Source organism: Rhinolophus sinicus, linkage group LG09, assembly GCF_036562045.2.
Source record: "Rhinolophus sinicus isolate RSC01 linkage group LG09, ASM3656204v1, whole genome shotgun sequence".
Taxonomy (NCBI): Eukaryota; Metazoa; Chordata; class Mammalia; order Chiroptera; family Rhinolophidae; genus Rhinolophus; species Rhinolophus sinicus.
The window spans coordinates 97,997,452-98,008,379 of record NC_133758.1 but is presented as its reverse complement, the minus strand read 5'-3'; the positions used below and the strand labels follow the sequence as shown (position 1 = coordinate 98,008,379).

At 34.6% G+C, this 10,928-nt stretch overlaps 1 protein-coding gene across 5 annotated transcripts in view; it reads right to left on the bottom strand.

Moving 5' to 3' along the window:
* Positions 1–5,411: 5,411 nt before the first annotated feature.
* The window catches only part of ITGB8 (integrin subunit beta 8), a 73,284-nt gene continuing 67,767 nt past the window's right edge, over positions 5,412–10,928 (bottom strand). For all 5 annotated transcript variants that reach the window (XM_074340826.1, XM_019727482.2, XM_019727480.2 and 2 more), the window contains one exon: positions 5,412–10,861. In XM_074340826.1, coding sequence (XP_074196927.1) covers positions 10,739–10,861 — 123 coding nt within the window. In that variant the 3' untranslated portion in view covers positions 5,412–10,738. The remainder of the gene's footprint in view (positions 10,862–10,928) is intronic.

The window sequence follows — 10,928 nt, the reverse complement described above, 5'->3', positions numbered from 1 at the left end:
AGTTTTTAAATGTTAATTTGGTCATTTGAAATTTTTTTTTTTTTTTAAATAAAAGTTCTTAGTCAAACAAAAGGAAGCTATGACATTGCCAAGTGGAAAGTAAATCTTTGTTTACAAAATCAATTTGTAGATTAAGGTGAATATTTTTCATGCAAAGTGATCTCATATTCTAAAGTCATTAAAATATAAACTCCAATTAATTTTAAAAATATAATAAACAGTATTATTGAACATGTTTTCAATATATGCATTTAGTTCTTTTCAGAGGAGAGGGAGATGTTATATCCAAAATTATTCTTAAGCAGTCTGATATTGTTTTGATACTTGAAAGGAAAAATGGTATTTATTTATTGTTTCAAATTATACCCTAACCTATAGAATAAGAATAGGCACTTAGAATTAGGATACACACACCTAGTCTTGGCATTTATCCCCTTTAGGTTTCCTGGGAGGTGATAGGACCAAAGCCTTATTTGTTATCAGCACTAATCTGTGATGAAGTCTCTCTCTGGCATGAGCCAGGCATCAGACTTCTCTGTCCCCCAGATATAGGGAATATATTTCAAGGCTCCGAGTGGTTTCCTTGAAGCCCCACTAGGCTGGAGGTTACATAGAATATCGCCTACCCTATACACAAAGAGTGGAGTAGAGACAAAGCAAGAATCTCTCAAAAAATATATATAATTTAAATCTCCTTTCCTTCCCATCTCTGCTCCCTCTTTATATCCTCCATGGCCCCAGGGAGCTGGAGTCCAAGAACAGGTTCTCAGTTTCTTATGTTTTTGGTCTACCTGATGCTCACATACACATACTCATATGTATACATTTTCTTTCTTTTCCTTTTCTAATCTAGGGTAAGGGAGAAAGGGATGTTTTAGACCTGAGCGAAAAGGAGTAAACAAATGTGCTTCCTGAAAATGAGAGGGAGAGGAAGGCTTTTATAATCCTGTAACCAGGGAGCGGAAGTGTGGCTGTCTCACTTGTATTCCCTGAAGATAACAGAAAGACCTGGACACCTGTAAGTGCTCTGAATACAGAGGCGGGAAAGAAATTGTATACTTGGGTGGAGATGAGTGTATGAAGAGAAGGTTTAGTTCTCTGACTAAGCTGGAATTCCACAGACCGTGTTACGAATTTCCCTGCTATTCAGGATAGTGGAGAAGGTCCTCTGACTGTTTCATGCAGGCACCCAAATCTACACACATTTAGCTTTTGGGAAGAATAGAGAGTTTCAGTGACAGAAAAAAATGAGAATTGGCTGCGGATAATAAAAGTGTTTAATGTGGGCCTCCATAGGCATTGGCGATGTCAGGCTTGTTATAAAAAATAATTGAAGTTAACCTTATTTTTTTAAACAACATGCCAGACAATCGTTTTATTACTTTGATTTTAACTACAACAAAGAACAGACAGATTTTGAGCACAGTGTTTTCTCAGGGACATGACTGAAGGGCTCAGTAAAAGCAACATCATTGACTCACACGACACCTAATTGAGTACCTGCACTGAGTACTGAGTATTAGGTACTGGCCTAGGTGCACTGGAAGCATAATCTTTAACTGTGGTCTCCTGATGCTAGTTTTCACTCTTTATGGAAATGGTTCTCAGACTTTGGCAGGCATCAGAATTGCTTAGCTTGTTAAAACACAGATCACTGGGCTCCATTCCCAGAGTTTCTGCTTGAGAAGATTTGCGGTGGAGACCAAAAATCTGCATTTCTAACAAGTTTTCATGCGACACTGATGCTCTGGGTCTGGAGACTCCTCTTTGAAAACTATGGATTTATAGATTATCCTGAATTTAATAGGGGAAAATGTAGAGAAAAATTGTTGTTAATGGCAAATTAAGGATAAGTATCTCTCATGACTTTTAAGGATGATTAGAGTGTATTTGGTGGTCATAACAATAGAAAAACAACGCAGAGAATGACAAAGCCCAATAAAGAAAGTTTCCCTCTCATCACTATAGTCTGAGAAATTTTTTAAACCTTAAAGCAATTCATTGGGAGAAGTCTAAACAGCACTGGGCCCTAAGTACTAAATGATGCAGCATTCCAAATAAATGCTAAAGGATTGCCAAGCTGAAAGCCAAGGTGCCATTTGTTTTTCGCCTGCAGCCCACCACTGCTTCTAATTAGGATCAAAATATTGGTATATAAAGAACGAGATAAAACTAGATACTGTGTGTCTTGAAGATAGGTTTATTTTGATAATATCGAAAGCATGATCATTGGCATGGTTTAAAAATTCACAGCTTTAGTTTTGTCTGGCCAAATCTTTTGATGCAGTTAGAATTTAGTCTAAATGTCACGGATTGGCAAGAACATGTGTGAGACCATATTGGGAGTTTTATCCAATTTTGATAGAAGTCTGTAGTGTCTTTTGGAGTTGGCATCAGAATTTTCTTTGACCTGCTGTTTTTCTTATCACCTATATCTAGGCAGTCCCCACGTTCTCTCAAATCTTCCTTGTACTAGTCGCCCATATTCCCTCCCTTTCCTTCCTCATGAAAAATTTTCCAGGCTTATTTGACTGACTCCTCTTTGTCACAATTTGAAACGCTCCCCTGTTGTACCTTAGACCAATCCAAACCTTCCCAACATAAACATTTCTTTCTATATTTGCTCCTTTTCCTATGCCATTATAAAATGCAACTCTCTCCCATTCAAAAAAATTTATTTAACCAATCTCCTCTTTTTGAATACAAAAGTTGTTAACCAGTGTTTTATATTTGGAATTATATCCTGCGCATTCTTTTTCTCAATAAACTTACGAGCTATGATTATGGCACATTCATGGATGGGATATATTCACCTATTAAAACAGTTGTTTAAATCTTGACATGGACGATGTTTAAAATGTTTTCGAAAATGAAAAATCTTTATACCAAACTATTTATAGCACGTCTTTCCTAGTGACAAACATCTATCTATCTATCTATCTATCTATCTATCTATCTATCTGTCACAATGGTCAACTCTGGGTGGTTGTATTGGAGTAACATGCATTTTAGGATATTTTACAATAAATATGCATCATCAGTACAATAAAAGTTGTAAAGTGCATAATAAAATAAAATGAACATATGCCCTCATGTGAAAGTGATTGCTAGTAGGAAGTGGGAGTTTGACTTTTTTTTTCTGCTTGTATACTTCCATTTTTTTTTTTTTTTTTTTTAAGATTTTATTGGGGAAGGGGAACAGGACTTTATTGGGGAACAGTGTGTACTTCCAGGACTTTTTTTCCAAGTCAAGTTGTTGTCCTTTCAATCTTAGTTGTGGAAGGTGCAGCTCAGCTCCAGGTCGAGTTGCCTGTTACTAGTTGCAGGGGGCGGAGCCCACCATCCCTTGAGGGAGTCTAACCGGCAACCTGGGAGCTCAGCAGCAGCTCAGCTCAAGGTGCCGTGTTCAATCTTAGTTGCAGGGGGCGGAGCCCACCATCCCTTGCAGGACTCGGGTTGTTGAACTGGCAACCTTGTGGTTGAGAGCCCACTGGCCCATGTGGGAATCGAACTGGCAGCCTTTGTTTTTAGGAACATAGAGCTCTAACCGCCTGAGCCACCGGGCCGGCCCCTACTTCCATTTTTTTACACTAGTACTGAATAGTAATTAAATTTAGTATTAAGTATCATTTAATAGCATTAAATATTTAATAGTATTAGATAGTATTTACATTTAGTATCAGAAGGTATAAAATTAATGTTTAATTAAAAATTATATTTAGTTTATGTAAATATATGCTAAATCATATATAATTCTAATATCACTTTTCTGTGCAAAAGCTTCAGGGCTTGCTTTTCCTAGTAACCAAAGTTCAAATCTCTTAGCCTGGAAATCAAGTTCTCCATAACCTAGGACCTGTACGTTATTGCCTTTCATTATCCAATGCTGCACCTCAACAATATTTCAGTGTTCTTGGATGGAATCCCATTCTTTTCTGCTTCACCATTCCCCTAGCTTTCCTTGACCTCACCTTTCTGCATGTTCACACTCACCTTTCCTCCAACGCTTAGGCCAAATGCTATCCTCCATGGACCTGATCTAGTCTAACTCTAGCATCTGAGTGCACTTACCATTTTGTTTTTCATTTTCAAGATCTATTTACTTCTTCCTGTTTAGTATTTGTACACATATATTATTAGCTCCTTAACTTTATTTATTGTATATGTTTTGTGGGAAGTGGGGACATAGTTAAACTATGTAAAATCTATCTTCATATATGATCAGTCATTTATGAGGAGAAAAGCAGATCTGGGTATGAATCCTGCATTGGCCACTTGCTGGCTGCATTTATACAAGGTCCTTAACCTCTGTGCCTTGTATTCCTTATTTGAAAATTTGAGGGAAATGGTATTTAGTATTGCTAAGGATTCAGTGAGGCAATTATATAAAGAATGCATCATTACAGATTATCTGATATAACATCAAATGTAGTGGTTTAGCTAAAAAGAGATTGTTTCCCTACCAGGGATGTCTTGAGGTGAGCATTTGATGGCTGGAAGGGAAGCTCTGACAATTCCTTTGCTAAGACAGCTGCTTCAGTTGTCCCAGGCAACGAAAAGAGGGAAAAAGAAAGTGAGATCTGGGGTTGCATATCTCATTTCTTCTCCCATTCCACTGACCAACATTAGTCCTATAACTACATTGAGCTGCAAAGGAGTACGGGTAGTTAAGTCTCAGTTGTGTGCTCTACTGAAACTCAGGAGATGGGTCGTATTACTAAATGGGGAAGGGAAGAAAGGGGCCAAACAAGAGTCACAACAAAATCAGGATTCTGAGTCTCAGAGACTAGCTCACACCCAGCTGGGATGAATTCTCAACATGAAAGACCTTGTGAGACCTTCTGATAGCCAGCACACCCTTCTTTCTATAGATTTGCTACACATACCTTTTCCTTCAAACTCTTAAAACTCGTAAAGGACAGGGAATCTGCCTACATGTCTTATTTAACTTTTAATGTGTTCCCTCATCTGTTTTACTCTCTCCCTTAGATTAAATTAAGAAGAATCACAACATGGGTATTCCATAAATTTCAGTAGTTTAATTAAATAAGGCTTTGGAGAATGTACTGTTGAGTTTATGAACACGCTATATTTGTATCAAGGTGATGGTAGAAATCTCTGACTGGTAGAAAAAAACCTGATTTATCTTTTAGTTAATTTTTCAGTTCTTTGTAATTAGGATATTCCTTCTGCTTCCATTATTGAGTAGCTATCAAAAGGGAAATAGAGCAATTAGGATGGCCCCACACCTTTATCATTGGCCCTGCAATTTTCTAAAAGTAGTTTTTGGGATTATGTAACAACCTCTACCAGTGACAATATATCAATGTTATTACATTTCTCCATGTGACAGTGTGCTGTTGTCTGACAGCTCTGAGGGTCATTTGCACACAATGTTAAATAAAAGAGAATTCTTCGATCTTTACATTTTTATTTTAAAACAAACTTTTATATTGATTAACATCTACTTTTAAACAGAATGATGCATTAATTAAATGCCTTGTCATAACTGTTATAAGCTCTGTCAGAAAAATAGACATCTTACAACTACAGTGTCAGCTCTTTAATAAATACATAAAACAACTTAGTAGTCAGTCAGAATTATATAAACAGCTTCATAGTTTACTATGTGAAATTATCATATACCCCAATCGTCTGTGTTAAGACCATTTAATTTTAAATATATTTCAAAGCCAGAAATAATAAACTTGTTTAATGAGAATTTGTTTCTTAGAGCTATTTTATAATCAAATATTTTAATTTAAAAATACACTCTACTTATTTTTTTTTAACAAAGGCAAGACTTGTTAAATGAAACAAATAAGGTTATATTACTGATAATTTAAAAACATTTCTAAATTATTTTGCAGAGGTTTAAATAACTTTAATGAAGTAGCTGGTAAATGTAAAATAGTTTTAAAGGTATGTTAAAGATACACAAAATGAATTTCTATATTAATATGTGCAAATTTGTATTTTCTTATAATTTAGAATTAAAATATTTTATATTCAATATTCTTAATAAGATTTATGTACCATACTTGTCATTGTGTGACATTAATATCAAAATCACATTTATCTGTGGTACAGTGTAAAGTTAGTAAAAGTTCTTTATAGATATAAATCACATTTTCCATCCTTGGTGACTGCAGTGTTTTCTTTTTTATTTTATTTTTTTTATTGTGGTTTAAGTAATTTTAACTGAAGTAGGTTGTAGAGGTTAGAAACCTGATTAATAGAGTTAGCTTACAAAGATAAATTTTATGCAGGAAAATATTACAGGTAGATAAAAGAGTAGTGTTGTTACTCTCAGGTATTTCATTAACAGCTGCCCAGATAGCTGAACAATTGTTTAATATAAATCTAATAATTTAAATACATCGTTTCATGACAGTCATTACATGAGCCTGAAGGCAAATTTATCAGAGGTAAAGAAACCAATAAAAAGAACAGGAATGTTAAAGAAGAATAAAAAAATAGGACTCAAAGGGAAAGGTTTTTTTCCTACAGCACTGATTGGTTGTATATATTATTTCTCCTGTCATTGACATAAGACATACAAGAGTCTGCAAAATCTAATTATAATGGTTTCCTGTAATATCCTTCCAGTTAATTCTGTTTAAAAGCGAGATGATATTGTAAAAGTATTCTTTTCAAAGGAATAGAAAGAATAAAAATTTGTTAACAAAACTGTGAAAAACCAAATCATTCTTGTCAGTTAAGTTAGGGTTTGCAGAAATCATAGACACTAGTATAAAGTGTAAACAGGAGGCTGAAAGAGCTTTAATAACGTACAGGTGTGCAGGATCTGAGCTCATAATCAGTCAGGTTCCAGATTGAACTGTATGTGATTCAGTTGTCCTGAAAACTGGCTCATATGTTATCAAATGAATTTTCAAATATTTGTAAGAAAGGAATGTGCCTATACCCATGAACATTTAGTTAAAAATGAATTAGTGTAATATTTATTCAAGCACAACTTTCAACACTGCGTCTAACATGCCAATGATTTCAAGATACATCACAATTTCAGAGATGTCATATGAAAAAGTGGATGGCTCATAATCAATGAGATATAAATATGTATAATCAGTTATCCATAATAAATTTTTCATAAAGAAAATAGAAAAGGGAAGTGATCTGAAAGAATGCTAGTAGTTCTATTTTTCTTTGAAAATACATTTTGGTTTACATTGTATGAAATGGAGTTCTTAAGGTCAATATTGATAAGGATAGTTATAAATTAAATGTTAAAAGTAAATAATACTAAATACAATATGCAAATGCTTCAACTCCCACATAGCTATATTTCACTTGAAACTTTTATTAAAATATATAGCTCTCAAATGCTTTCAAACTGAAAGAATCTCTAACAGTTGTGAAAATTTTAAATTCTTACTTTTTAAAGGGTCTGTCTTTGTTCAGTGCATAGATTCAAATGAGTTTTAAAATCATTAAGAGACTTTTGGAAATGAAGAACATTATACTATTACATTTGGTTATTTTTTCACAATTAGGCTTATTGAGTTTGAAGTGTTAGGGCAGTCCCTTAAGAAAACTGAGCGGAAAAAACAGGAGTAAGGAAAGGAAGTAAAAGCCATTAAGTCTAATTTGCTATACTAGGTACCTGGAGGAATATAATTCTATGAAGAAAAATTTTCATAGTCCATCATAAAAATATTTCATTGTCTCATGGATACCTGTTGTCATACATAAGAATATCTTCAATGAAGATTAAGTATATATTTAAAATATTTGGAATTTATTCTTCAGTGAAGTGTTGCATCTGATGCATACATTATTTTTAATTATGAGTTTTGAAAAATTCGCTTCTAGAGAAATCTATTCTGTTTAACTTTAGATTTCTTTAATCGTTACTAACCAACGTTATATTGAACATTTAGGATATCATCAGATTTTTGGTGAACTTTTGAGTCTTATGGAGAATATCTATGGGTTTATAAATATTCATAAATTTAAGAAAAGATATCAAATGCTTATAAATCCATGTACACTGCAGTATAGACGTCCCCAGAGAAATAACATGCATACAGTTATATTGTAGTGTGTGTATGGCACATTTCTAAATCATTACATACTTTAGGGCACAGAAATGCTGTCGTACCGAAAGTGGTCAAGTTCTTTGTTAACCATTTAAAATTTCATTATTTGTGTTTAACGTCAGTGAATCTCAAAAGGCTCCTGTGTTCATATTAGTTGAAAATAGGCTCTATTTACAAATATTATTTAATCTAAGAATACCCTGTTTTCCCTTACCTTTTAATTAATTCTAGCTTGACAAATATTAATTCTCTTCTCACAAGCTATTATACAAGAAAATATCAATTATTCAAGTAAAATATAAGCTCTAAAATCCTTAAGAATTAGATTTTTAAGTAAAAAAAGAAAGCACAAGACATCACAAGCATAATGACAGTCATCATTTAGCATTGAACTGCCTATCAGGAAGTTTGTTCCTTCCTGTGATAACAGCCTCGGTCCATCATAAATTAGTGCAAACTAATGAGAGTGTAAAAATATAAACCCTGAATTTTTAGGGGTTTCATTTTATTATGCTTTTTCGAGTAATTCATTCCACATGAAAATTAGTTTATGAACATCGTAATGTTCTTTTTTTAAATTGTCAGCATTTGAATAAATGGATAATTTCTTCTTTTTCCTCTTGGGGGTCTGTCAACTATCCACTTATTTTCCTTTTAAAGAAGGATGCTCTGTGTGACAGACAGGCTGCGATATGATTTTTACGTTATCCTTGGTGATCCAGGGCATCTTACACAAGTGAGTCACAGTACTGAATTCTATCCATGTCCCCAGTCTCATCTAGGGAAGGAAATACAGTTCAACTTAGAGTCCTAATTGCTTGGCTTTAGGGGCCAGCTAATGGAACTGCTCTGTCTGTTGGCTCCAGAACAACCTGTTTTAAAAGGCTCGTTAGGGTAGAATATGGGGTGAGGGTTTGTCTTCATTGAAATGCAAATATCTATGATTAACTCAAGTGCTGGAAGATAGCAAATCTGGGAAGTTAATTATAAGAAGACATTGTTGTCATAGGCAAAGCTTTGTACTGCACACAGAACTGTTGGACTTCTAGCCAGTAAAACCAGACTAAGTCTGTAGGGATATGGTAACTGTGAAGAAGTTTCCATTGGGGAAGGTAAAAAGCTCATGGTCTCTGCATCAATCTCTGGGGCTGAGCTCTGCACAACTCTAGGGGGTGCTGTTCACACAGGCTAAGGTGCGAATGGGTTTCCCTGTAGTTAGTGCCTCAAAGTTGATTAGCAGGAAAGATTGGAAGCCAGTCATGGCCAATTCAGTTTGAATTACTCTTTTCTGCTTTGCTTTGAAATTTTCTCATGCCCATATACTTAAGACTTCAGTAAATCCCATTTAACAATACTTGCCAATTGGATATTTCAAAGGCTCAAGAGGTAGAATGATATTATACAATGAACACTAGTCTGTCAATAAGAAGATAGGAGTTCTCATTGAATGCTGCCACTTAATCACTGGGAAGGTTTTTGAGAAATCATTTCAACTTGCTGAGCCTTGTTTCCCTGACTAACTAAAAGGGTGAATTAATTAGCTTATTTCTCAGATACTGTCTGCCCTTCAATTGCAGACTTTTAGAATTCTGGCAACTGGTGTTGAGGTGATACAGGGAAATAATATCCTTAGGCTTCATGGAAGGGCAAAAGTAATATAACTTTTAATTTGAAAAATGCTAATAGCTACTTGGAGTAAATATCTGAGAAAATGTATTCAAAAGTGTGGCAGTTTGTTTGAGGCAGAGTTTCTAAATATCTTGTGAATTTTAACGTGATGATTAGCTAAATGAAATGGTGAAACAGTCCATCCAGTTTACCAGGTAAGAAGATATAAAACTCCACATCTGCAAGCAAGGAAGCTGCTCAAATTTTGATGTGAAATAAAAGTGTCCCTTATTAAACATTCAGCTTTTAAAACCAGTATTCTAATAAAGTGACATTGTATTAGGTTTTTATGGCAGTAGTAACTTAGCACTTATTTAATCCAGTCATCTGTGACATAAACTTATCCTATAAGAAAGAAAACCAAAATATAAAAGCAAAGAGGAGAGAATACTGGATTTAGTATCCATCTGGTCAAAAGAAGAAAACAAACCACACGCATAAAACTACTCAGTTTCAAAAGCAATGTCCCTCAAGACTTAAGGTTTCATCTCTTCACCTCTTGCATGAGTGAAACACTAACCATTTATTTATCTGGCTATTCTTGTCTCTTCACTGCCAATTATTGAAGTGTTTGGCAACATTAATATAACTGCCTTCATTATTGTTTTCCTTTGCATGTTGCATGCAGGGATTACTGTACCCTTGTAGTGATACAATGCCAAAACCGTCTCATAGCATTGCGTCTCTCTGGGAAGCACAGGAACGGCAGGTACCTGTAAAGTGTAATCAGTGCTCTTCAGATGATCTACATTCTATGCTGACCTAAATAAGTTATATATTACAGTAAAGTGCTACAATGACACTAGTCTCAAACAGTAGTAAGACACATGTTTTCTCTGAAGAATTCAGCAGCGTTGTGAGTCACATGGTGATGAGGATGCTTGTCAGTCGACAACCAGCAGCTGGCATGATCTGGAACAATCTGTCTCCTCCTGTGACTTCTACAATTATAATTTTTAGGAGCAATTATTAAAAATCCAGTTTCCCATAAAGTACTTTTTATCTTTTTAGAAGTTGCACCTGAAAGTTTCATGAGCATTTAATTTGCTGATATCCATTTTTATTTCTTCAGGTTTCTCACGTCGGTAGGTTACTGCTCTTGTGCAAACACTTTGCAGAATCAACTTGTCCTTGATGGAGAAGAAATATTATTATTAATTAAGGGCCTAAATATTGGAAGTAGACAATGACATACTG